The sequence below is a fragment of the Lontra canadensis genome, unplaced genomic scaffold (genome assembly GCF_010015895.1).
Source record: "Lontra canadensis isolate GAN:19392208 unplaced genomic scaffold, GSC_riverotter_1.0 scaffold9, whole genome shotgun sequence".
In the NCBI taxonomy this organism is placed as follows: Eukaryota; Metazoa; Chordata; class Mammalia; order Carnivora; family Mustelidae; genus Lontra; species Lontra canadensis.
This window is the reverse complement of record NW_022631003.1, coordinates 10,933,857-10,959,032: the sequence shown is the minus strand read 5'-3', so window position 1 is coordinate 10,959,032 and position 25,176 is coordinate 10,933,857. Positions and strand designations below refer to the sequence as shown.

The window sequence follows — 25,176 nt, the reverse complement described above, 5'->3', positions numbered from 1 at the left end:
GACATAGACATGTTTAATTCAAAATCACACATTCATGGATGCTTCTCTGTACATCTAATTTATGTAATAGGTAATGACAATGGCGCTCTTAAAATTTCACTGGAATCTGAATTGATGCTCTTTTCAAAGTCCATGCGCAAAGCTACATCATAGTTTACTAGTCTCTCTCCCCCACTTAACAGGTAGTAAGTTAATTTTTGCCAATTAACTATGATGTGGCAGAGCATCAAAGAGAAAAAAAAGGGAAGATGAAAACCAGAAAGATAGCAATAAATCAGGTGAGAAAATGAGAGGAGAGAGCATGACCAGAAGGACAGTACTTCCCGAAAGGAGGTGAAGTGTGTCATTGACATTGGGATGGGTGGGTGCGAGCAAAAACTTGTTCCAGATGTAGGAATATTTAGGAAACATCATGACTTGATGTTATGAAAAGAGTATGCAAAGGAGGAAAACACTTAAACATAAGTTTTATGGCACAACTCAGAAAAGGAGGCAGAAAATGTTGTTGCTAAGATTTGAGTTAGGAAGGTCATTAGGAAACATCTATTTCACTTTGGAGAAAATTCCAGTCCCAGAGAAGTCCCAGAACTTGTTTGAAATCACCCAGCAAGCCAGCTGCACAGCCACATCTTCTTATTTTTCGTCTACTCTTCCCACTGTACTGCATAACATTTGTCTGTCTATCTACCTACCGATCTGTCAGCTTTGGTCTGGGGGTGTTCTTATTTCTATCTCTTCAATTTTAATGTAACTCCAAAAGGAGCCTAGACGATTAAATACTCAACTATCTGTAAGCAGGTCTTACCTGTTGATCCATTAGTATAAATTGTAGGGGAACGTTTTTCTCCAGAAACAGCTGTGATGGCAATACTGTATTTATTACCAGCAGTGAGGTTAAAAAATGTATGTTCGTTCCATGAAGCACCCTCTTGAATTTGGGTCTCCTGTATCTTTTGGTTATTGTCAAACAACTGCATCTCATACCAGGTGACTTTTCCAGAAGAAGGAGTCCACCGAACATGCAAGCTGGTTGAAGTAGTCTTCTCTTCACTGACTTCAAACTTAGCCGGAGGTAAAGGATCTGTGAGGTCAAATTCAGAAAGAGAACATGGCTTGAAGACTTTTGCAAATATATGATAGTTTGCTGGAACCCAGGTTCATTTTCCTTAAAAACTTTAAGAATCTGCTGCTTGTGAAACAAATTGGTATTTACTCCACTTTTAAACTTACCATTTCATTTAAAAAAGAAATCCACTTAGCTACTAGTCATATAAACTTCTTTTTTTAATAAAAACGTTTTTTGTTAGGACACCTCTGAGCTTAGAATTCCAAGTAAGGTTATATTTTCGTTGGCTTGCAAGTTTAGCACTTTTCACACACTGACAAACATCCAGGGCTACGGCTGGATAAATACCAAAAATCTCAAGAGAAAATACAGATATTCAGAACTAATTTTGAAATTTGTACTGAACTTTTTCTTCTTTAGGTTGTGGATTTGGGGGATTAAGAATATATCGCTTTAGGTTGTTTTTAAATATCAGAAACCCACCAAAGATAGAGACTTGATTATGAGCCTAACCTAGGTTTGCTCATCAAAATGAATTCTCCCAACAGGTGGAATTCCTTACATCCTTAGATTTTCTCAATTTGAGTTCTGGGACATTTTGGAGCTGCTGAAGCCTCTAGAGAGGGTACAAGGGGTTGGTCCTCACCCAGATGTTCACTTAGATTCAAATGTCATGGGTGAATTTGAGGAGTCCCATTTCCCATTTCCCATGCATGGAATCTTCACTGTGGAACTTGAAATAGGATGAACAGCACATCCCTGGGGTAGGAAATAAGTCAGCAGTGTTTAGGGATCAGCCATTCTATGATGCAGTAGGACCATGAGAGAAATAAGTCTCTCCCTACCCTGAATGCAGGGAAGGACAACATTGAGAGATATTTACATGGGAGGAATTTTCAGAAATCCAACCTGGTTCTTGATCTAGAAAATTGGATCGAGATACTGGAGGCTAAAACTCAAAGCTGGGTCAGATGTTTTCGTGGCATGGCTCTAGAGATCTCAGTTCTTATCCACATCTTGGTAAATTATATTTTGCTCATGAAATAGCTTCAGATTCTAGATCTTCTTAGAACAGTGTATGTTTTAAGAAGGTGCTTGCTTGTGATGAACATCCACACAAATAGGAACAACGTAACCTTATTCTGTATTAAAAAGGTGTCTGTGGCCAGCCAGCTCCTGAGATTATCTTTGGGTCACCTATAGACACCATCCAGAAGCTAAATACAGCTTATGGTCAATATAATGTCTTTCTTTGCATGTTTTATGCTGTGACTTATAGGAGTACATCTTGCAAAAAGCACACAAGCCACATGACATTTCATAATATAGGAACTAATAATAATATATATGTCTGCTAATAAGGAAGCCTAGACAGCAGTAACTCAGAGAGCCCACAGTGCAAGTTGTGTGGTTTATACCTTAGCACAGCAGAAGTTCACGGGCAGAGCATAAGCTCTGTTGTCCAACAGCCTGGGGCTGAGTCTGGCTCTCAGTCGCATAGCTGTGTACTTCAGGCAGTGCTTTAAGCCCTCTGCACCGCCACTGTCTCATCTATGCAATGCAGTTAAGACTACTATCTATTTGGCAAGATATTGATGAAGATAACGTTGTTTTATCTAGAGCTTAGAACAGCCACTCAGAACAGTGTCAGGCACATAGCAGGTGTTCAATGTTAGCTACTGTTGTTGTTATTATTTCTGTAAACAGGAGGCAGTCCTGTCAGGGAAGCAGGGAATTGTCTAGGTGGAGTGTGTGGGCTTTGGGATCAGACAGAACTCAGTTCAAGTCCTCGGCTCTGTCGTGGGTCAGTCACAAGACTTTGGACAAGTTACTTAACCTCTCTAAGCCTCCACTTTCCCCTCTGTCTGGGAGTATCATATAATCTATAATCATATTATATATATATATATAAAATATATAATCTATATTCTTGGATGTTTGAGGAGGTGTACAGCAGATTTTACCTGGCATAAATGGGCACTCAGTAATACAAACTTATGTTGTTTCCTTGAGCACAAAAAAAGTTTCCCCTGAATCACTGACAAAATGGAGGCAGAAATGGAATTTTTTTTTTTTAAACTAAACTAGTAGCCCTAATTGCCTTCTTCGTTGAAAGAAAACACAAAAACTTGATAAAAATCTTATCAGTTGATTCCCATGACCTAACTTTCTAACCATTAAGATAAAATTTAAAATTCCCAAGATGATTCTCATTTATAAGTTCTTGCAGAAAAACAGAATTTTTTTTTCTGGTAATATCATTTAAATTTTCTATTCTACATCCTAGTCTGTAATTAAGGACATCATCATAAAAAGAAAGGACTTAATTTCCCCTCACAGCAAGTTTTTTTGTTGCCTGGTGAGAAAAAGATACTTCACTACCATGAGACTCTAATAGCGGGCAAAACTCAAGAACAACCTTGTCATAGCCAACTGAGATGACACATTTTTGCTGAAGAGGCATTTTAAGGACAAGGATGGGAGTGACCGCTACTTTCCAGTGATAGCTCAAACGAGATCAATACCGTCATCGATGTCTACAAGCCAGATAGAGGTTAAAGAAAATAATGGTATGGTCAGTATAATCTAAACCACATATAATCTACAAAATATAAGCTATAGAAAATGAATTTTAAGGTTGCGTGCATAGAGGGTGAAGTTCAGAAATGCAGACTTTATCTAATCTCTCTGAGCCAGAAAACAAAACAGTCAATCCTTTGTACATCCGCTAGAACAAAGGAACAATGAGCCTGGGAAGTGCCTGGGCCGCGAGAACCTGCACTGGAAACAAACACTTAAAACCCCATTTATACTGCGATAAAGTTCTGTGCTGGCACTAGTCCACTATTGCTACAAATGTTGCAGAAGTTACATGGCTTTCAGACTTCTTTTCAATCTAAGCCCAAGGAAAACTCTGCTGTATTCACAGAAAATTTCCAATATTTTCTTAGAAACAAATCAGGTCTTTCCAAAACAGGTGCGAATTTCATATATATATACAAACGAATTTCATATATCTTTATATCTATTTGAAGGCAAAAGAGAGAGATTTCTGATGCCATTTCAAAATGTGTGTAATCTTTTGATCATATGACAGGTTGCACCCAATTAGAAAACCTTACTTGACTTACATAATTCATCGCCATGCCTAGAGGTGTCAATGCCCACAGGTGCATTTATAGCCTTTCTGATTTTTCCATGTATCACTCTGTAACTAGTGAAGTTTGATAAACTACAAGAACTGTGGAAAACCATAAATCAGTGATTTAATCTCAATCAATATATCAAAATGTATCATTAGCCATAAATTTGAGACATCTTTGTTTGCGCTTCTCAGTTTCAGACAAACCTGGAATATGGAATGCAAAATGTAAAGTTCTGTGGTACTCATCATCTAGATGTCAATGAATCTACCAGTATCAGGGAGCCTGACAATTTCATAAGTGATCTTGATATCAAGCTCATTTTTCTGTTCTTTGAGGAAAAGATGAAGTTTAGCTAAATTTCTGAACCAAAATGAATTCTTGTTTCCCTTTTTAAAAAATGGGACTTAGAAAGGAGAATTTCATATATATAAAATGCAAGTAACAAGTAATATCTGTTTAAAAAAATTCTTTTGTATGGCCACTAACACATTATTATTTATTGATATAGGAATTTGCAGTGTTTAGAATTTGAGATGATAATATTTATTTTGAAAATAAATTCAACCTTTTAACAACTGCAGGCCATCCATGAGCTAATGCCAAAGCTTTTCTCCCAGTCATGAGAGCAACACAGTATATCTATGTAGCATCTGATAGTTTACAATGAGTTTTCTCAGTTGGAATAAGTCAGAGATGTGAAGTGACTCATTTAGGTCATGTATGTGATGAGTAGTATAACTGAGATTCGAACACCTGGCTGCAAGTTCCTTTTATCACAGCTGTCCCAGGGTGGATGTTGTCTTGAATACATGTTCAGTGTAATAAAAATAAACACTCAAACCAGATTTTTATAGATAATAATAGGTAGGGGCGCCTGGGTGGCTCAGTGGGTTAAAGTCTCTGCCTTCGGCTCAGGTCACGATCCTGGGGTCCTGGGATCAAGCCCCGGGTCAGGCTCTCTGCTCAGCAGGGAGCCTGCTTCCCTTCCTCTCTCTCTCTGCCTGCCTCTCTGCCTACTTGTGATCTCTGTCTGTCAAATAAATAAATAAAATCTTAAAAAAAAAAGAAAAGAAAATAATAGGTAAATTTACAGAATTTTCATTTGATGGTTAGACTACTGTAGCCAAGATAAAATGAATAATGACAGTAATCACACCTAAATCTAATTCTGTGGCTGTGAAAGTTACTCTGATTTTTAAAATCTTTTCTTGACTCTTCCTTTTGCTTCCCTAATCTGACTGTCTTTACCTGAGATCCCACTACCTTATATCTGAGCTGCTCCCAGAGTTTTCTGGGTGTCTTCCTTATTTTCTCCCTTTCCTCTACTGTTAGCAAATAACCTCTTTGTATATCTTCCCCTTCACCATCCTTGTTCTTCTTACAGAACCAAGATCTTTCTGTGAGAAGAAGTCCAAGTTTCTCTGTAGGCACTCAAGATCTCCTCAAATAGGATATTATTCCCCCTCGCCGCCACACACACAATTTATCTTTCACCACTAACTCTAGGCTAATGACAGGGCCCATTTCTATATCTCTACAGAAACTGGGATACTATTCTAGTTAAAAGCAGGGAAGCTAGGAGTCTGGAAGCTGTATTTTTGTAGCACTCTACATAGAATGGAATGAACATCAACTATTCATACAAAACAATTGGGAATTTTCTTATGGAAATCAAGGTAAGGGTAGAGGAAAGCCACAAACAGATGTTTGTTTGTTTGTTTGTTTGTTTTGGGAGTTTTGGTGGGGGGGGTTGGTGAAGGTTTTTGAAAACAAGAAAGAACAAAATGACAAAGCAATTGCTCACAATCTGCAGTCAATTAAATGCATTTATAGAGGGATAATTTTCTTTTACTTTGTGATTGTGGCTGTTTGATTACAGGTGGCTTCCTGACTTATTTTAAGATGATGTACTCTACTTGTGATAATTCATCAGAGTAACATGCATTTGATTTATTGACTTTGTACACTAGTTATGAAGTTCAAGTAGTAACAAACTTTCCAAATTTTAATACCCCCAAAAGGGAAATTCAAGCAGATTCCACAGAAATTTTCATCATCATTCACAGCTGTGTAGGGAGCCACATTACTCTGAGGGTGTCAGTCTTTGGCCCTGGGTCCATAAGTCATGGATGCCCTTCAGAGAATTTACAGTCTACTCAGGCACTTAAGATATACGCAGGAAAGCGAAACAAAAGGTGAATTATCAGGGAGGCTGACTCTGATGTCCGACTAGACGTGGGTCCGGATCCCATCGCTGTCACTCAGAGTCATGACTAAGCAAGTTGTTGGAGCTCAGTGCTGCTGTTTCCTCCTCTATAACGACACCCCCTACACAGAGCTGTAAGCGTTAAGAGGGAACAGAGGGAAATGGTAAGTGCAGGCCGCGCCCAGGCTGTGCTCTCAGTAAAGGGCAGTTGGTGCTCATGCTGCTGTTCCTGCTGTTCAGAGGAATGCAGGCCAGCAACGAGGCTAAAGGTGTCAACGGAGAATGACAGCCACGGGCTAAGGTCTCAGAGGCTGGCTTCACGAAGGACAGGAATCTGAGCACGTTTGGAAGGTCGAAGTGGGGAGTTTGAAGTCAGAGAAAGAAGGGGTGTTACAGAGTGAGAAGCAGGTGAAGCAAAAGCACTTCTAGTGAACATTAGAGGGGCAGGTGGGCACCGACAGCCCGTGGCGGCTTTAACCCTGCCATCCCCAGGACGGCCTTCAGGAGCCCCACTCCAATTCTTTGATATTAACAAGTGAGGCTTTCTCAATATTACCTAAAGTGCCGCATAAATGCCACAGAAAAAGTCCCTTGGCCTGTCCTCTGCAGAAATTCATGATCTAGCCCTTGCAGTGTGCTTCTAAGCCTTATTGTTAATTTAGGTTAGAGTGATATTGTGGTTATGTGAAAAATAATTCTTATCTTTCCAAAATGCATATTGAAATATGTATAAATGGAATCAAATGATGTCTTGGATTGCATCAAAATGATAGAGGGTGGGGGGAGGGGTGGAGATACAGAAGAAATAAGACTGGCTATCAGTTGGGAACTGTTAAAGGTGGGTGACGAGTACACGGTAGTTAATTATACTATTCTGTTTCCTTTTTTACATGTCGGAGTTTTTCCACATAAAAGTAAGGAAAGCAAAACCAAACCCCCAAATTCCTGGAAATCTATCTGCAAAACTACCTTGTTAACTTTATTTTCATATTATATGTTTAGGGGCATATATTCATCTTCATTGATATACATTCATACAGACAGAATGGGCTTGATTTCCCCTATAAAATCAGAAAGGCATTAGTATTATCCTTTATCCTCTAGGGGGATTCCAGCACATTGATGTCTGGAAATGGAAGGTGAAAAAATTATTCTTTGTTCTTCTCTTATTCTGTCTGGACAAATAAGACTTTATGTCTTCCTTGCTAACCTGTAGAATGCCATGCTCACCCAGAGACGTCCGACTGATGGGAGAAGCTTCCCAAGCACTCAAAAGATCAACTTCAGAGAACTAGGTTGGTTCATTCCACATTCATAGCTTAGCTTGACCTTAGAATTCCTGAAATGAGTAGACTGTCAATGGCTGATTGCTAAATATTGAAATCATCACCAAACGTTCCACACAATTGAAAATCAATAGCAGCTTAAAATTTCTTCACTCTAAAACACATTTAATCATTATTCCATTTTTGTGTAGGGTAAGGATACATAGATTTAAGGTATTTTGTAATATATTTTTTCTTCTTTAAAAGTCAACTTGAAAAGTAGGAACAAAATATCACATGGTAATTTGAAAGAACTAGTATCAACTTAAAAATTATATCTTTTCTACAGAATAGTGGAAAGAATTGGAGCTGAGCCAGAAACCCAGGATTGAAGTTCTGGTTCTATTATACACTAGTTGTGTGATTTGTGGTTAGTTAATTCTCATGGATATCAATCTTATCTCCAACCTGAAAGTAATAATAGTAAACTTACTGTGCACATAGTATGTGACAAACACGATTCTAGAATTTATATGTGAACCAAATAAAATCGCAAAATGATCCTATGAAGTAGACATTCTATTTATTATCATCCCCATTTTATAAGTTAGGAAACAGGCCTGGAGGAGTTAGTAACTTGCTTGGTTGGCTACAAAGTGTTGGAGGCGGCTGCTTCTAGATCTGAGCTCTCAACCATTACACAACCTGCCCCTTTACAATAATCCCTAAAAATAAAATTAAACAATATATGGTCAGTATAATATGTATTTTATAGTCTTACCTACTAAATAAAGTAGGTGGACCTATTTTAGATACTATAAAAGCACAAGACAAATATTAGAGTATTAGTTTCTTCCTGGTTAAGGTAATACTCTTCAGTATTACAGATCTAGTCATGCACAAAGAGGAAGGCTACCAGACTCTTAATGCCAATGAATAATAGAAAAACTATGTCAATAGCTCTTAAACTTCACTGTGCATTGATTCACTGTGATATTTGTTTAAAATCTGATACCCCAGCCTCCACTCTTTCTAAATTCATTACATGTGGGGTAGAAGCCAATAATATATGCTTTTATAAGAAGTTCTGCCAAAGATTTTGAGGCAAGTAGCTTACAGACATTATTGAGAAGTGCTGGCTTGTGTTTAAATCTCTGTAAGTGTATGGGCTGAACTGTGTCCCTCTAAAATTCATATGTTAAAGCCCTAAACCCCCAGTACCTCAGAATGGGACTGTATTTGGAGATAAGGCCTTTAAAGAGGTAATGGTGTTCAATTGAGGTTTTTAGGGTGGGCCTTTATCCAATGACTGGTGTCCTAGAACACAGACAACATAGGGGAATGAACATTAGAGAATCCTCAGAGAAAAAGCTGCTGACACCTTGATCTGGAACTTCTAGCCTCCAGAATTGTGAGAAAATAAAGTTCTGTTATTTAAGTCACTTGGTCCGGTATTTGGTCATGGAAGCCCTAGTAAACTAATTCAAAAAGTAACATTTTTGAAGTAGAAATAAGAGCTGATATGGTAACTTGGTAACTAATGCTTCTAAAGTGGTTTTTTGTTTTTTTTGTTTGTTTTGTTGGTTGTTGTTGTTAAAGATAAAGGAATTAGCCACATTAAAAGAGCTAATTTTTTTCACCCTTTGTTCTAGGCTGATTATTAAGTAGCTAAAACTAACAAGAAGGCATATGCTATTAAGATAGTCTGCCCGTAAGTGAAGTTCTTTACTACCAGACTATTTCCCTGGGTTTTATAACATACCTATAACCCAAGGAGAATAGATCATATTTTTAGAATACATATATCCCCCCACTGAAATGTTCACTTTATTCATTCATATCTATCCATCCACCCATTCATTAGCTATTCATTCATCTGTCTCTACTTAATCAATATTTATTGAATACCATGTGTGAGATGCCGTTTTTTTAAACGATTTTATTTATCTATTTGACAGACAGAGATCACAAGTAGGCAGAGAGGCAGGCAGAGAGAGAGGGGGGAAGCAGGCTCCCTGCTGAGCAGAGAGCCTGATGTGGGGCTTGATCCCAAGACCCTGAGAACATGACCTGAGCCGAAGACAGAGGCTTTAACCCACTGAGCCCCAGGCGCCCTGAGATGTCATTTTAGATATTGGAAAGCTACTTCCTTTTTGTGGGAAGATAAAAGCCCCCCAAAAGTTCTAAATGAAAACTCTAAGGTTTCATTAAACAAACTCAAGTGCCCTTAGGATGAATTCAAGCACGGAAATAAATGAAGTGGTCCAGGGGGATTCCAGTGAATTGGTATCTAAAAGGAGAGAAACTACAACTTAGCTCTGGAGAATTCCAGGCAGAGTGGTCCAGCTTTGACAAATCTTCCAATATTTTAGGGGAACCCATAAATCTGGCACTTATGTGAACTTTCCATGTTTAATGCTGGCAAAAATCATCTGGATTTTTAGCAAATATTATGTGAGCCAAACAAAACCTATTAAGTTAGACACCTAGCTAGACACCCCAAGGGGTTACAAGTTTGCAGCCCCCGCTTAGACTTGGAGGACACAGTGTCAGAAAAGTGTTGGAGTTCTTCAATATTGTCTTCATTATTTGATTTCCAATGAATTCATGACTAGATAATTTGACTTTCAAATTATTTTTGTTCACAACTAATTAATTTGGCTTTCAACTTATCATGGTTGTTGCATCAACCGGTCTAATGACCGAAGGAATCTGAGAAAGGTCTCATGTCTTCTCTGTGATGATGGCAGCATGGCATATAGGAGGCAGGGCAAGGTCTTCCTCCAGGAAAGAAGTGGGAAATCTCTGTCCCCACCTTCATCATGAACTTCCCTCCCCTCTGTACAGACTGTAAGGACAGCGACCATGTTCTATTCCTCATTCTTACAAGGACACCAGTCACCACTTGGCATAATTCCCTGCAGTATCCATGCTTGGTGAATGTTAGCTGAATCCACATATGTTTTTTCCATTTTGGTTTCAAATCTGGAGTGAAACTGATTGTTGCTAAAATAGTTCCCATGTAGTTAAAAAAATTTTTTTAATATTTTAGGCCATGTCTACATGACAATAAATTAACTGAATTTTAGACAATTTATCAGGAAAAACAATCTGACAATTCACACTTGGAATGATACAGAGATAATCTAAGCCACTGTTGTATCTCTAGTCTAATCATGTCTTGCTCTCATTCTCTTTTATCCTAGACCAACAAGACAGGCAAAATGGAATAGTAAAGCACAATACATTTTGAATAACTTTTTTTGTTTGAAGTTATATCTCAGACTTAATATTATACTACTAGTTGGTCCTACTTTACTAAGAGTAAAACGTGATTTGTAGAGTTCATCTTTGTACCCTAGCAAATTAGAGAAATACTAGTACTTTCTCTCAACTAAATGAAAAATTCACATATGTCCTTAAAGAAAGCACTAATGACAAAGAACAAATAACAACCACCCCCCAAAAAATTCTCCCTGAAATATTTTAAAAATATCTTAATTTAAAAAATGTTTATTTAAATAAAATCATTTTTAGAATATAGAGGATCCTAAGCATTATATCATCATACAAATAAGTGTGGGGAAAAAATATCATTATACAACCATCACCTACAAATTTCATCCTTCACAATATCACAGAGCTCATAGAATTTGTGGTGAAAAGTATATTTGTGAGACTGTAAAAAGCAACTCTTTAAGAAAAATGTTGAAAACCTGAATGCTGATGAAGCCTTTTTTTTAACTCAACATAGTCAATAAAATGCAAATATTTCTTACATTTCACAAACGTCTTTGGACTTGGAACACCTACGTGCATAATTACACTTGGAGCGCATTCTAACTAGTAACACCCACAGTGAGTCCTTTTCCTATTTTTAAAAACAGTTCTGCCCCATTCAACAGACACCTTAACAAATGCAATGAACACATCTGGAAGTTTTATGTCATAAATTTCACAGCATTAACAATCTGAGTGTTCACAAAACTATCCTCACATACCAAAAGACCACCAGCTTTATGACTAAAAAGCTAACCACTTCAACTTCTGTGAAATGTTCTAATTATGCGGTTGATTTCAGTCTCTCTTTGATTCCATATAAAAACATAACCAAATTCTTCACAAGTGGTGTTTCTTTTCAATTTAAGTTCCTGCAAAACTCAGAAATTATCTCAGAGTTTCATCTGAAGTCAGCCAAGGGATGTAATTGGGCGTTCTTAATCTTTCTCCAAAAAAAAAAAAAAAAAGAGAGAGAGAGAGAGAGAGAATGAATATTTGATTGACTTGTTCCATGAACCCAGCTTCATTTCCTGACTCTGCTGTAGCTGTCCTGAGAACTGAATGTTCTGAGACCTTTCTAAAGAACGATAGCTAAGGAAGTCACCTTGATTTGGGTTGAACATGAAATAGTAGTAAGGACAATACGTTTCTAAAATCTGACTTCCAGAATTTTTCTGTGACACTTGACTTTCCGAGTAGAAGTAAAGTTTCACTATTGCAAAGAGTAAAGATAATGTTAAAAGGAAGACCTATGAAGTCACGAGACATCAAAGTTGTTAGAGAATTTAGAGCACACATAAAGGGTAGCTGATAGGAATAATGAGGTGAGAATATAACAGCCCCCCACCTAGGTGGCTGGCCTTTGGTAAGAACTTCGACATGAACGGCCAAGTCTGACCCGCTTGTTTTATAGACAAGAAAACTGAGGCAGGAAAGACAAACTCTTCCTATGTACACACGGAAGGGTTTACCAAAACTGTAAAGAAAATAAGTGACTTAAAGTTCAGAGTAACCAAAGGACCATCTCTGATATTACGCTGTTTTAGTTACTCAACTTACACAAATTAATTTTCGTGCCCTCATTTGAAGGGACTTTCTAATTTTCCCCTCTGAATGGCTCTATTCTATTCCTGAAGATTTTATGTCCTAGTTCCAAAAATAAAACTAAGTTGAGGAAAGGCATATCCCTAATCATTGCACTTCCATTATTTATTCTAAAAACATTTACTTAATATATTCCAGGGCTTGACAATTTAATGTGATGGAAGCTCAAACCACATCATTTTAACAAATTTAACAAACTCCCTCCACAGCCCACAGGCTCCTCTCTGCTGCACTCCGCTTTCAAAGAGTTAGCCCGCTGTCTTCCCCGCTAAGGAAATCTCTAAAAGTCAACTAAGCTGCTTCTGGCCAGAACTGAGGAAACTAAAAATCTTGGTCAATATTTATCTTCACAGGTATTTTTACCTTCATTTTTTGTATGTCCAGAACTCAAATGCAGCACCAGTGTGAAAAGGCAGGGTTCAGTCCAGAGTGGGCGGGCTGTCCCATTGCACCTGTCACCCCTTACCTGTTTGCAAGACCACAGTTCTCTCTTCTCCATCCAGAGACACAATCCTGAAGTTATAGGTGGTTCCCGCTAGCAAATCCTTGGGGTAACATCCGTAGGTGGTGTTGTCTATCCGCGTGGGGTGGCACCATGCGACCCCGGACGTGTCACTGCTATAGATGAGGCTGAAGTTACAGGGTGACCCCAAAGTTCTCCACTGGAGAGACGCGGACCGGCTGAAGACCTTGGACTCCGTCAGGGTGAAGTTACATCTCACTGGCTCTCCCAGTCCAGTCTGCAAAGGAACCAGAGGCAGCTGAAGCCCAGTCGAGAACGCCCAGGGACTTGTCCACAGCAAGGTCCCCAAGCCGCCTCCTCAGTCCTCACTCCCAGCTTCAGCCCAGCCCTTTGCCCTCCAGCCAGAGGAAAGACCCGCGGAGGAGGTGGGTGGCAACTTTCTCCCTGGCCGCTCTTCCTCGGGAGCAGCTGGAGAGAAGGAAGGCGGCTTTGTGCCTTTGACAGTAGGATGAGCTGTCAGTCGGGCCGGGGGCTCAGAAGAGGACCTTTCTTCCCAAGAGAGAGGAAGAAATTCGGCCATCTCACTCTGCAAACCACAACCCAGGCGACCCGACAGCCGAGTGGGAGTTCGGTCGTCGGCAGGGAGGGGCGCGTCGGCCCGCCACCTCTCTCGGGCCACTCACCTGCAGCAGGCTCAGCGCGGTCCACCAGGCCAGCCCCGCTCCATGGCTCAGCATCGCGCTCAGCCGGCACCACCCCGACTCAGCAGAGGGGCTGGGGCGCGGGGCGGCCCCGACGGCCCGCGCGGGGGCCACCTGTTGCGCGCGCTCAGCGCGCCCCGCGGGCGCACAGCGCTTCCCTCCTGGAGGGCGACGCGCAGGGCCCGCCGCGGTCGCTGTCGCCGCCGCCGCCGCCGCCGCTGCTGCTGCCGCCCCGGGCGGGCTGCGGACGCGAGAGGCGGCGGGGGCAGGCAGCGCGCCGCCCTTCCCACGCTGCCATGCTGACCCGCGCTGCCTCGCCCCGGGCCCCGGCCGCGGACTTCCGCAATCAAAAGGCAATTTCCTCGTCTCCCGGCAAAGGAACAATGCGCCGGCGAGGGAGGGAGCCCCGAGGAGCCAACGCCTGAGGCTGCCAAGGGGGCCCGAGGCGGGCCGCGCTGCCCCCCGCTGCACCGCGCCGCCGCCTCCCTGGCCCGGGGGTCCCGTCCGGGCCCACCGGGCTCTGCCTCCTCCTCCTCTCCCGCGACTTTCACTTTTTCCCACTCGGTGGTCCTCCCCACCCCCCGCCGCACCCCCAGCCGTCGGAGCCGCAATCAGTACTCGCTCCCTCTCACTTTCCAGCGCCCCCACCCCCTTCCTCCCTCCACACCCAGCGCCTCCCCCCTCCCTATCTTCCTTCCTATCTTCCTCATCTGCTTTCTCCAGGGCCTCTTTTCCCAGGATTAAACTTGACCACAGCAGATTTCCCTAGGTCGCCTCCAGTCCTTCCTGAAGACTTTTATTAGAGAGTGCTTTTGCCCTTCTCACCTCAAAGCATTCATTTGTCCCATTGCACACCCCCCTGACACCAGCAAGAGAAAAGGACCCCCAAAGGATCTTGTCCATTGTCAACTTGACCTTTATTTTTCTCTGCCATTCACTTTCCCCTGTCTCTTGTATAGAGGTCCTTGTCCTCCCTAAATCTTATGCAAATGGTGCTGACCAAGAACAAAGGTAATCACCACCGCCAGCTGTTCAACCCACAAAGCAAATTGCAGAGCAGTTTCATCACTGACCATCCAGTAGTTAATACCAATTCATCCATAATTGTCTGAGCAATATAAGAAAGCTGTAAAACTCTCCTTTGAGGAAAATACGATCGATGGCTCAGTTCCCACACCTATTACAAAAACCGGAATTTACTCAGTTTTCAGCACTAACTATAGCTTTTTAGCAACTGTCTCAGTACCTGAATCATCATGTATCTGAGAATGGATTTGAAAAGAGTTCCTAATAACCAAAGAGCAAAAATGTTTAATTGTACACAGGTGATACAAGCAAAATATTGCAACAACTTTTTATAGTGCTCGATTGCTTTTCTTGGGTGCCTGCCCTGACAACTGCCAGAAGAGATGAGATTTTTACACATTTTAATTTTCAAAACCGAATTCTCTGGAGCTAAACCAATGTGAAGAATGTCATAGTCCCTTCTTTTTCAGATACTATACAGAAAGCTATAGTATCAACTTCTATATAAACTGTATCTACTTTGAGGATAAGCAGAAAAAGGTGAAAATTGTTTTGATCCTTTTAGAAAACATGTTTTTAAGAAATCTCTTAATGAAAAAATGAAATTTCTATCCCTTCAGGGATCCTATGGGCTTTAAATCTGCAGCCAGACCAGAGATCTCAAATCTCCTTTTCAAGTTAGCAAACACTCAAAGGCCAACCTGAACCATGTGTATTTCTGGGAAGACAGAATCTTTCCTATTTCCCTGCCCAGATGACTTGCCTTCCAAGAGAGCTTTTCTCCCCCTCTGTATTTTGCCCCCAAGTTCAAAGGCTTTTCAAGCCTGACACACCTCTGCAGCATCAGAGGCGGTCCCCTCCTCTCTACATACAGGCTGCCTTCTAGCCTTACAGGGGTCTTTCTGCAGCTTCGTTCCTTTTCGACATTCATTACCTTTCTCTTTTCTTGCTGTATTCTGAAAACAATGTGGTTTCCTGTCTGTCAAACTGGAATTACACCACTCTGAATACTTACCAGAGCTGTTAGGAAGAATAAATAAGGTCACAGATGTGAAAGCACCTTTTAAGTGAACATTTACGTGCTGTGCAGGTGTTGGTTTACCTGGTCATAGATTACATCCCCACCATATTTTTTTTCTCTCTTTTAAATTCATCCATCACGTAGGTTGCACTTTTCTAGCTTCTGCTGTCTCACTTTCTCTTTGTCTTTTCCATTGAGGTTTATAGAATTTTCTCATAAATTGACCCACACACTTGATATCTTCTCACCCAAATATACTAAATACTCTTTTCTGTCCTTTGCCCAAATCCTCAATAAATCCTATCTCCCCCAAGTTTTGCCAACCATCTTTTCTTTTTCTTTTTAAACACTAGATGCCACAACCTATTGTACGCTATAAATCCATCTAAAAATTATACTTCATTTTCAACATACTGTCTAACATTCTTCCTATAATCCTTCCTTCGGTGCAGGAAAAAAGGCAAAACTTGAAGGCCTAATCAAATAAGGCGACAACAAAAAATCCTTACAACACGGTTTAGATTATTCTAGGTTATTAGCAGTGATCTGCTAATAATGCCCTTGGAAATAGGAATTAGGAAAAGAAGAAATTATTTCTTTAAATAGGGTTCTCTTATTTTTGGTCTATCAGACACATATATTTAGAAACATGTGTTGTCATTTATTTTACTATTGATGTATATGAAGAATCATGGCAATGCGTGAAGGAAAGGCCCAGTAGTGGTCATAGACATTTCTTTTCCAAAGTTATATAACCTCTAGTTCTTTTTCCTGGAGAATCTTAAGGCTTACAGGAGAGTTCCCCCCAAAGTTAGTGGGTCCTAAGTAGCCCATAGGGATTCACATAGTATGAAACGATGACTCTTACTGATTACATTTTTCTTTTTAAAAAGCACATAATAATATGAGAAATTAGAAAGAACTGTAACAGATTCAAGGCAGTTTGGGACTGGGGAAAGTTGCCAGATACTGCTTTTTTCCTATGAGAAATATTTGAAACTACTGTACAAAGTATAAATAAATTGATTTATTTTTCTTCTTTGTTCTCATCTTTGTTTGGAATTCCTCGACTTCTTTTGAACCTATTTATCCTGCATCATGACACTGCGTGTGCTTTGGCTACTGCCTTCCAGGAATTTGGGACCAGCGACGACCACTTCTCCTAGCCACAAGGAAACCCGTCCCAGACTGCATGGGAGGGGTGGGGCGGTTTCTGATTAGACATAGTGGACAGACAGCTGCCTTTTAAACAAATTGTCATAGCGATTAATTGTTGTAATTTACATAGTCATAAATCGTGAATTCATGGATGAAGGCACAGCTCTTGTCAGCTTATGAACACGATGTTGAATGATAAACAACGGGTCCTCAGGGGTCCAGAGGCCACACTTTGAGAACTGCTACTATAGATCAGGATTTGAGCTGGGTGTGGGAAATGTTATGAGGAGGAGGGGAGGGCAGAGTAGATTGCTCAAGTTATTGGTTAATCCAAACTCCTCACCCATGCTCTAAAAAGCCTTTCACAGCTTGGCCTCTCTTCTTCTTGCCTCCTATGCTCCAGTGGCCTGGGTCTGATAACTCATTTGCTCATTCATTCAGCAAATATTGACTGCACACCTACTGTGCACCTGGGGTTTGGAGACATCCAAACACGGAACTGATCTTTTCTTGCCTCAGGGCCTTTATACCTGCCTTTTCATCTTCTTGGACCACTCCTCCTCGGGTTTTGTTTGGTTATCTTCCTTTCAGTCTTTAGGTTTCAGCTTCAACACACCCCTATGGGGCCAGACCCCTTCTGACCACACAAGGAAAAAGTGTCCTTTTATTATTATTCATTGCCAGCAATACATTTGTTTAATTCAGAGCATTAATGACACTGGGTAATTATTTAATGCCTTATACACTTGTGACTGCCTGCCTTTCCCAAGCAGATTGAGAATTCTCTCAGGGCAATCTCCTTCTTCTTGCATAGAGCTTGGCATAAGAGTTTCAACAAGCATTTGCTGAATGAATGGATCAATGAAGAAAGGAAGGGAGGCAGGAAGGAATCTTTGTACCTGCTCAGTAAATATCATCATGTGGATACTCAAAACAAGTCCTTATAAACATGTTCTTGCGGGATGCCTCAAATATCATCTTGGAAGGAAGGGAGGAAAAGAGAAGAGGAAAAAAGGAGAAAGGGTAAAGGAACCAAAGAAGAGAAGATTGATTTGGAAGAGAAGGAGCTGGGAAAAGATACGAGAGGGAGGGAAGATATAAGGAGGAAAAGAGAGTGGGGAGGAAGTCCTATCCTTCTGCATGGTGGTTCTCAAAGTGCAGCAGCAGTATCTTCTGAGAACTTGCCAAAAATGTAAATTCTAGTCCTTATCACAACCCAAGAGATTAACAATGCTATGGTGGAGCCATTTAAAAAAAACAAACTAACCCTGCCACCAGATATCATTTTTTATTAAAGAGAGTTAATAATTTCTTATTGTTCTTTTTCTTTTAAATTCTGAGCTCTCTGGTTACAAGGAGCTGGGTAAGTGATTTAGAAGGTCTTAAACTATTTTAGAATGTGTCAAATAAGTAAATTGGTGATATATAATAATATAGTTCATATAATATATATTCATACTTATGTTATATAAAATATGTTTTTTTCTATTACATATATTTAGAACAACCTTGATATTTTTAACTTCTCAATAAAAATAAAATGTGGATGCTAAAGGAAAAAGGATCAACATGCAACAGACTTAATAAATATTAGATGACAGGTCAATTCTGATGCTTTTTTCTTCGAGGAAGTACTTTCGTCACGAGACTCTCATGTGTGTTTCCCCAGATATTGTTAAAAGGAAGAAAGTCTAGCAATCAGGGAACGTATCCACTAAAAAGGACTATAAGATGATGAATCCTTTCTTAAGTTTTGTTTTGTTTTTAAAGATTTTATTTATTTATTAGAGATCACAAGCAGGCAGAGAGACAGGCAGAGAGAGAGGAGGAAGCAGGCTCCCCGCTGAGCAGAGAGCCCGATGCGGGGCTTAATCCCAGGACCCTGAGATCATGACCTGAGCTGAAGGCAGAGGCTTTAACCCACCTAGGCCACCTAGGCGCCCATCCTTTCTTAAGTTTTAATTCAAACTGGCTTAATACTGAATTAGGACAGAAATGAATATATTTTAACTAGCAGGTGTCATGCATTTAAAAAGAGGTGCCTTAAAATTTAAGGGGAGGTAATTTTGATAAGCAGCTTTTTTTTTTTTTTTTAAAGGACCGTGACTATCCTCTTTTGTGTTTACCATTTTTGGGAAACTTATATTTGAAGGACTTTCTCTAGCCTTCTAGGTCATAGGTCTCCAGGAAAATGGAAATAATATACGCATGGGGGAGTGGGTAGGAGTTGTAAGGATTAAGTGACAAGGTCGGTGTTGTGTAAAGCATGGTCCTTGGTAAAAAGTGCAACATATGTTAGATACGACGATTATTAGTGGTAATAATATTATATGAATACAAATACATCATGGATGGCTAGCATGCCGTAATGCTAGAGCAAGAAGTCCATGGATGAGAATGCTTTTCTGAGAACAATAGAATGATAATAAATTAGCGTGGCTTTCTATCTTGTACCCAAGAGGAACTCTTCAGTAGATGAGCACAAAAGACATCCAAGGGCTGCTCTAGCTGGTGGCCATGCCCAGGTTTTTTTAAGTCCTGAAAGTGGGGGAGGGTGCCGTATATGCCTCTAGCACTAGGCTCCACCATCTCTCTCAGCAGACACATCTCTAAGGTTTCCTGGTATTTCTTTCTACACCAGTTTCTCATCCTCTTCCCTGTCCTAGTTGATGGTTGTTATTGGTTTCTTTTTTTTTTAATCTAGAGGAAAAGGGCTTCGCATAGTGTTTGTCATAGCTTTGTCACCATACACAGATGTCTTAAAACTAGGTGTGACCATAAACGAATCACCTTTTCAACCTCAGCTGCTTCTGCTCCTGCTTTTTAGTCCCCACCACCCCACCCCCAGAAACCATCTGGTCTCAAACAGCGGGTGGAGTCTAGGTGTCAAGCCACCCTGGGGCTATGTGGGTGTGGCCGCTTCACATTCCAGTTTCAGGAACTAGCTCCTGCTTTCCACTGAAGTCTACTGCAGTAGATAGACAAATCGTGGCTAACACTGGCTCTCCGGGAAAGGAGAACAAAAACAAACAAACAAACAAACAAATGATCACCTATTTCATCTGCCTTCTAAAGTGATGATTGGAGGGTGGAGACTCTGTCCTCTTTTTTTTTTTTTTTCTGGGTACCACTGTTGCTAGTGCATTATTTCCCATGATTCTCTGAAGGTCACAAACACAGGGCTCAGTTTCTGACCAGCACGCTTGCACTTTTCTGGATTTTATAGTGTGACCTTAACATTGTTTTGAGAAGACTAGAATACGTGGCTAATGTTAAGAACAACAGATTTTACATTAAAAAAAAAAACTGGGCTTTGATTTTTCTTAACCAAATCAAGAGATAGAGACTTGTTGGGTCCACATTCTTGCCTGCTTCTTCCCTACAGCTCCCCCACCCCACAGCACCCCCTTCTCTGCTGGAGGAGTGAGGCAGAGCATCCTGTAGTCCCCTGGATGTTGGGGCTGATGGTGATCAAAGTGGAAGATCAAAGGTTCTTATCATGTTTTTCAATAATGTAATGATAAAACTATCACCTAGATTATAAACCTTGTGAAGGAAAGAGCCCGTGTATCTTCATTATCTAACCCACACCCCCAGGTTGTGGAGACTCAGTGTCTACTTTCTATTGACAGAGGAAACATCCATAGGCCCACCATTAAACAAGGGCATGACTAAGTGTTTGTAAATCTGAAACACAATGTCATTCTTCAGCTCTCCAATGCAGACCCGGAACCCTTAGCATCACAGAATCCAAGAATACCTAGTACTTAAGCCTTGGGATAAACTAGTGACCAGTCAGCCCCTGATCTAAATGGACAGACCCTGTCTACTCCGTCAAAGAGCTAATGCTTCTCCAATGATCAGGAGGTCACCTAAATCAGACTGCTAGGGTCAACACTCTTAGCAAAGCCCACTCTTTCAGTATTGTCTCCACAGCTGTGCTGTTCTGGACCACAAGGACAGCAATAGAGCAAACACAAAAGTTAACAGACGCACAGACGAAGGGCAAGCACCTGGCAAATCTCTACCTACAGGCTGTACTTCCTGGCCAACATCTGTTAGAAATCCAAAACAGAAGAGTTTCAAAGAAAAAGAGGTACCTTCCGTGTAATTCCCAAACAGAAGTTTACCTGGTTGGGATCTCATTTGGATCTAGCAATGGGAGATACGTTGTTTTTTGTTTTTTTTTTTTTTTTAAATAGATTTTATTTTATTTTACTTTAAACAACTTTATTTATTTATCAGAGAGAGAACACAAGCAGGGGGAGAGGCAGGTAGAGGGAGAAGCAGGCTCCACCCTGAGCAGGGAGACCTATGTGGGGCTCCATCCCAGGACCCTGGGATCATGAGCTGAGTTGAAGGCAGAGGCTTAACCATCTGAGCCACCCAGGCATCTGGCGCTGGGAGTTTTCTGTTGCCAGCTCCCCCAAAGTATGGGAAGAGTAGAAAGGATTTTTACTTTAAAGACACAGCACTGGAATTCATAGCACTTCCCCTTTCCGTTGTTATCGTGTGTGTGGAATACGCGGCTGCGGTCGCTAGGCGCTGGGCGACGTTCCAGAGATTTAAAGCACTTGTCTCTTGCAGAGCTCTTTAGCTCATCTTCAGACTTACCAACTGGCTCCTCCTCCAGCTCTGACTCTTGGCTTTACTGTTCTTTCTTGCAAACTCATCATCATTTCTTTCACGGTGTTTGCTTTCCTCGTCCTCTGCCCCCATCTTCTCGCCCTTTCGTCCTTGATCTAGACGGACCGGTCTCGGTCGGAGCCGCTGGTCTATCCCTAACACAGGAGCATCCCTTGGATTCTACCCTCTAAAAGCCCATTAAGCAAACTACTCTTTTTATTTTTTAAATTTTTTATTTTTTCAAACTTACACATTGTAAGAGTTGTACAGAATACATATAGAAGTATGTATTGACCCAGTATGTACTGACCCAGACCGGCTAATTCTGTTGTTGTTGTTGTTTTAACATTTCCCCACCTTCATTTTCTCCTTCTCTCCTTCTCTCCATATATACTGCTTTCACCTGAACTAAAACTTTCAGAGTTGGTTGCGTATATCCTGAGTTAAGCGTGTCGTCTCAGTGAAGTTATCAAATTCATGAAATTCCCAATTGTTAAAACACTTTAATCCACAATCCATGTTTCAATTTTGTTATTTGTCCCAATAACGTCCTTTTCAGTGTTTGGGGTTTTGTTGTTGTTGTTGTTTGTTTTGTTTTTTTTTTTTTTTCTCCCCAGTAAGGATCCAGTTTAGGGTCCTATATTGCATTTCATTGTCAAGTCTCTTAATCTTCTTTAATCTGGATTAAATTCCAATTCCAATTCCTCAGCCTTTTGAAATGATGCTTGTGACATTGACCTTTTTGAAGGATATGGGTCAGTTATTTCTATAGTATTGTCCTCCGTTTGCATTTGTCGGATATTTCCTTGCAATTCAATTCGGATTATACCTCTCCAGCAGGACTTCTCCCCTTCTCTTGCCGTGCTCATTCCAACAAGCTGATTATTCAGTTATTCTCCAAGGGATCCCAAAACTAATTGCGTATTACAATCAAGGGGAGATTTTGACACCCTAGGTGCTGCGGTCCTGTGTTAGTAAATGCTGATTCAGTAGGACTGAGGCAGAATTTTAGAATCTGTATCTTTAAAACTCTTCCCAGGCGATTCTGATGTATGCAAGGCCAGGGCTGAGAGCCACAGACTTTCTAGGTCAATTAGCACATCCCCCTTTCTCCTTTAATATCATTTTCCCCTTTCTTTGCTATTTTCCCCTGCTGCATCAGCCCTTATCTACTCAGGGAAACCAAGGTGCCAGAGAGATCCTGGAGAGTTGAGGAGCCCGTGTCAATGCACATGTTCTGTTTCATGGTTGCATTTCTATGTACACGATTTATATTGTGACAAAATATGAACATAGTCTTTTGTGCACACAAAATAGAAAGTAATGCAGATCATAATGAAAAGAAAAGCAGGGAAAAGAAAAATCCTTGAGATTTTAAAGCTGGCGGGCTTTAAATTCAAGTGAATTATAGACCCTATTATACTATTGGCACATGGCAATCCCCGTTAGCTGGCAATTCTCTAGAAGATTCTCTAGAAAATTCTCCATCAGAATTAGGCTTGAATGATGCTAATTTATAAATTAGGGGCCTTAGGAACACATCCCTTCCATAAGATGCTACTCCCTAGAATGACCTTTCTGCCCATCAGCAGTCTCAGAATCTGCTTGTATTGTATCCTGAGCACACTAGACAATCTAGTAAGAGTCCTTGGTCATGAGGAATGATTAGGGAATGGTTTTCGGGTTCTGTCTTTTGGTTTTTTGTCTTTGTTTTGTTATTTGCTGTATCTTTGCACTTCTCCCTCTGGGTAAAGGGGGAGTATTGTCCTCTCTCCAGTTTTGGCCACAGAATAGTGGTGGCAGCAGGACACCTCCCCTCTAGACTTGAAGTAACACAATAAAGGGGGTTACCCCAGACTTGAGGGAGCTAGGAGGAGGCGGGGATTTTCTGCGTTTACCTCATTACTTATTTGGAGTCTCACAGCGGCCTGTGATCTCTTTGAAGGCCGAATGGAAGGAAGCCCAGAACAGCACCACAATGGCTATTCATGATGGAGGAAATGCGATCCCTCTCCCAGGCCAGGGCAGGGTGTGGAGGAAGGAGGTGTGCCTTCAAACGAGATTCATGGGTCTTTAGCAGAATCTGAACCAACCGGGAACATTTTTTTTTTTTTTTTTTAATCGTGCTCCACATGGTAGCCCTCTCAAGGCATTTGAGGGTGATGTCAGCTTATCTGGTTCTTACAACTTGGTGAAGCAGGCAGGGTGGGAATGATGAAGCAGAAACAAGAAGCTGGTGTTAATGGTTATCATGATCGGCCACTTGTCACATGTGGCCAATGGCCCACACACTCAATCCAATGGAAATCTTCACATGGCATTACGAGGCAGTGTACCCTGAGTTAGCCTTATTTTAAAGAGGAAGCAATTATGACTGGAGTTGAATAACTAGTAGATGCCACCCCCAGGATTTAAGCCAGGTTCCTGTGACATGGGAGCCCTAGCCCTTACCATTACATCACACCATCTCCATCACGGTCACATGGCTGAGAGGGAGCCCAGACTGGACTTCTCTTTAGAGTCCACTACTCAAACAAGAGATAGAGGCGGGTCAGATTTTGAAGCTAAAGTGAAGTCCAAAGTCGACCCTCTATTCCTTTGGAGACCACTTCATACTGATTCTTCCTCCTGCCCCCCATGGCTCAGGTCCCCCAGTAGACTGACTTCCTGCTGCCTCCAGCCCTGCCCGTCTCACCTTGCCCATGGCGAATGGCTGGACTACGTAGGCACACTTCTGACACCTACATCTGGCTTCATCATCTGCAAGGGGGCCAGTGGGGGTGGGATATGGGGAGGCCTGGCTAAGAGTGTGCATGGAATTCAGCCCAAGTCCCATTACCATGTCTTGGGCATTTGTGGTGGAACTGTCTGCTTGGAAACATCCTTTTCTAATTACCACAAAGACCCTGGGGTCTAGCTGCCATTCCCTATCTGCCCAGGCTCGGCTTTAACCAACCCAGTTCCCATTCCTTACAGAATATACCCTCTGGGAAGGAACAGCAGGAGGCTGTGATTAGATAAATTAATTTCCACTACTTGATTATTGGACTTTTTTAGCATCCTGACCCACCCCCTCATAACACAATATACTGAAGTGCCATCAGTGGTGGGAAACTAAAGCATCTAGAACTCTATGAGGGAGATGTTATTAGTCAGGGACCAGATTTTCTAGGTCAGTGGTTCTTAAACTTGAAGGGCATCTGTGTGACTTCCAGGACTTGTTAAAACAGGGATTTCTGGGTCCTACACCCAGAGTTTGTGATTCAGTAGGTCTAAATTCTGGGTCTGGAGTCCATACTCAGAACAACTGATCTAGATATTTCCTAACTCACATGGTAGACAAACTTCAGGTTTCACCAACTTTGTCCCTGTAAAGACACACATGGCCACATAATACTATCATCATGGTAAAGATAACAACACTAGCTAACAGTAACCACACAGAGGTTCCTAGCTCTGCTAGGCATGTGACTGCTATTAGATGATTTAATTCATGTCCAGGGTAAGGGAGAGAGAGCAATGGAAAGAGAGAGGGAGAGAGTTAATTTTGAAGCTACCTACTGACCCAAGTCCACAACCTTCCAAAGGCAGACATCCCTCACATTGGCAGGTGA

At 41.2% G+C, this 25,176-nt stretch overlaps 1 protein-coding gene across 2 annotated transcripts in view; it reads right to left on the bottom strand.

The window, feature by feature from the left end:
* PTPRB (protein tyrosine phosphatase receptor type B) overlaps positions 1 to 25,176 on the bottom strand; it is a 109,709-nt gene that overhangs the window by 67,501 nt on the left and 17,032 nt on the right. The window contains exons 1-3 of one of the 2 annotated variants that reach the window (XM_032854803.1): positions 13,714 to 13,878; positions 13,034 to 13,307; positions 806 to 1,081 (exon numbers count right to left, since the gene is read on the bottom strand). In XM_032854803.1, the coding sequence (XP_032710694.1) occupies positions 806 to 1,081; positions 13,034 to 13,307; positions 13,714 to 13,767 (604 nt within the window). In that variant the 5' untranslated portion in view covers positions 13,768 to 13,878. Of the gene's footprint in view, positions 1 to 805; positions 1,082 to 13,033; positions 13,308 to 13,713; positions 13,879 to 25,176 lie in introns of those variants that run through there. The other variant, XM_032854802.1, reaches the window with a different exon arrangement.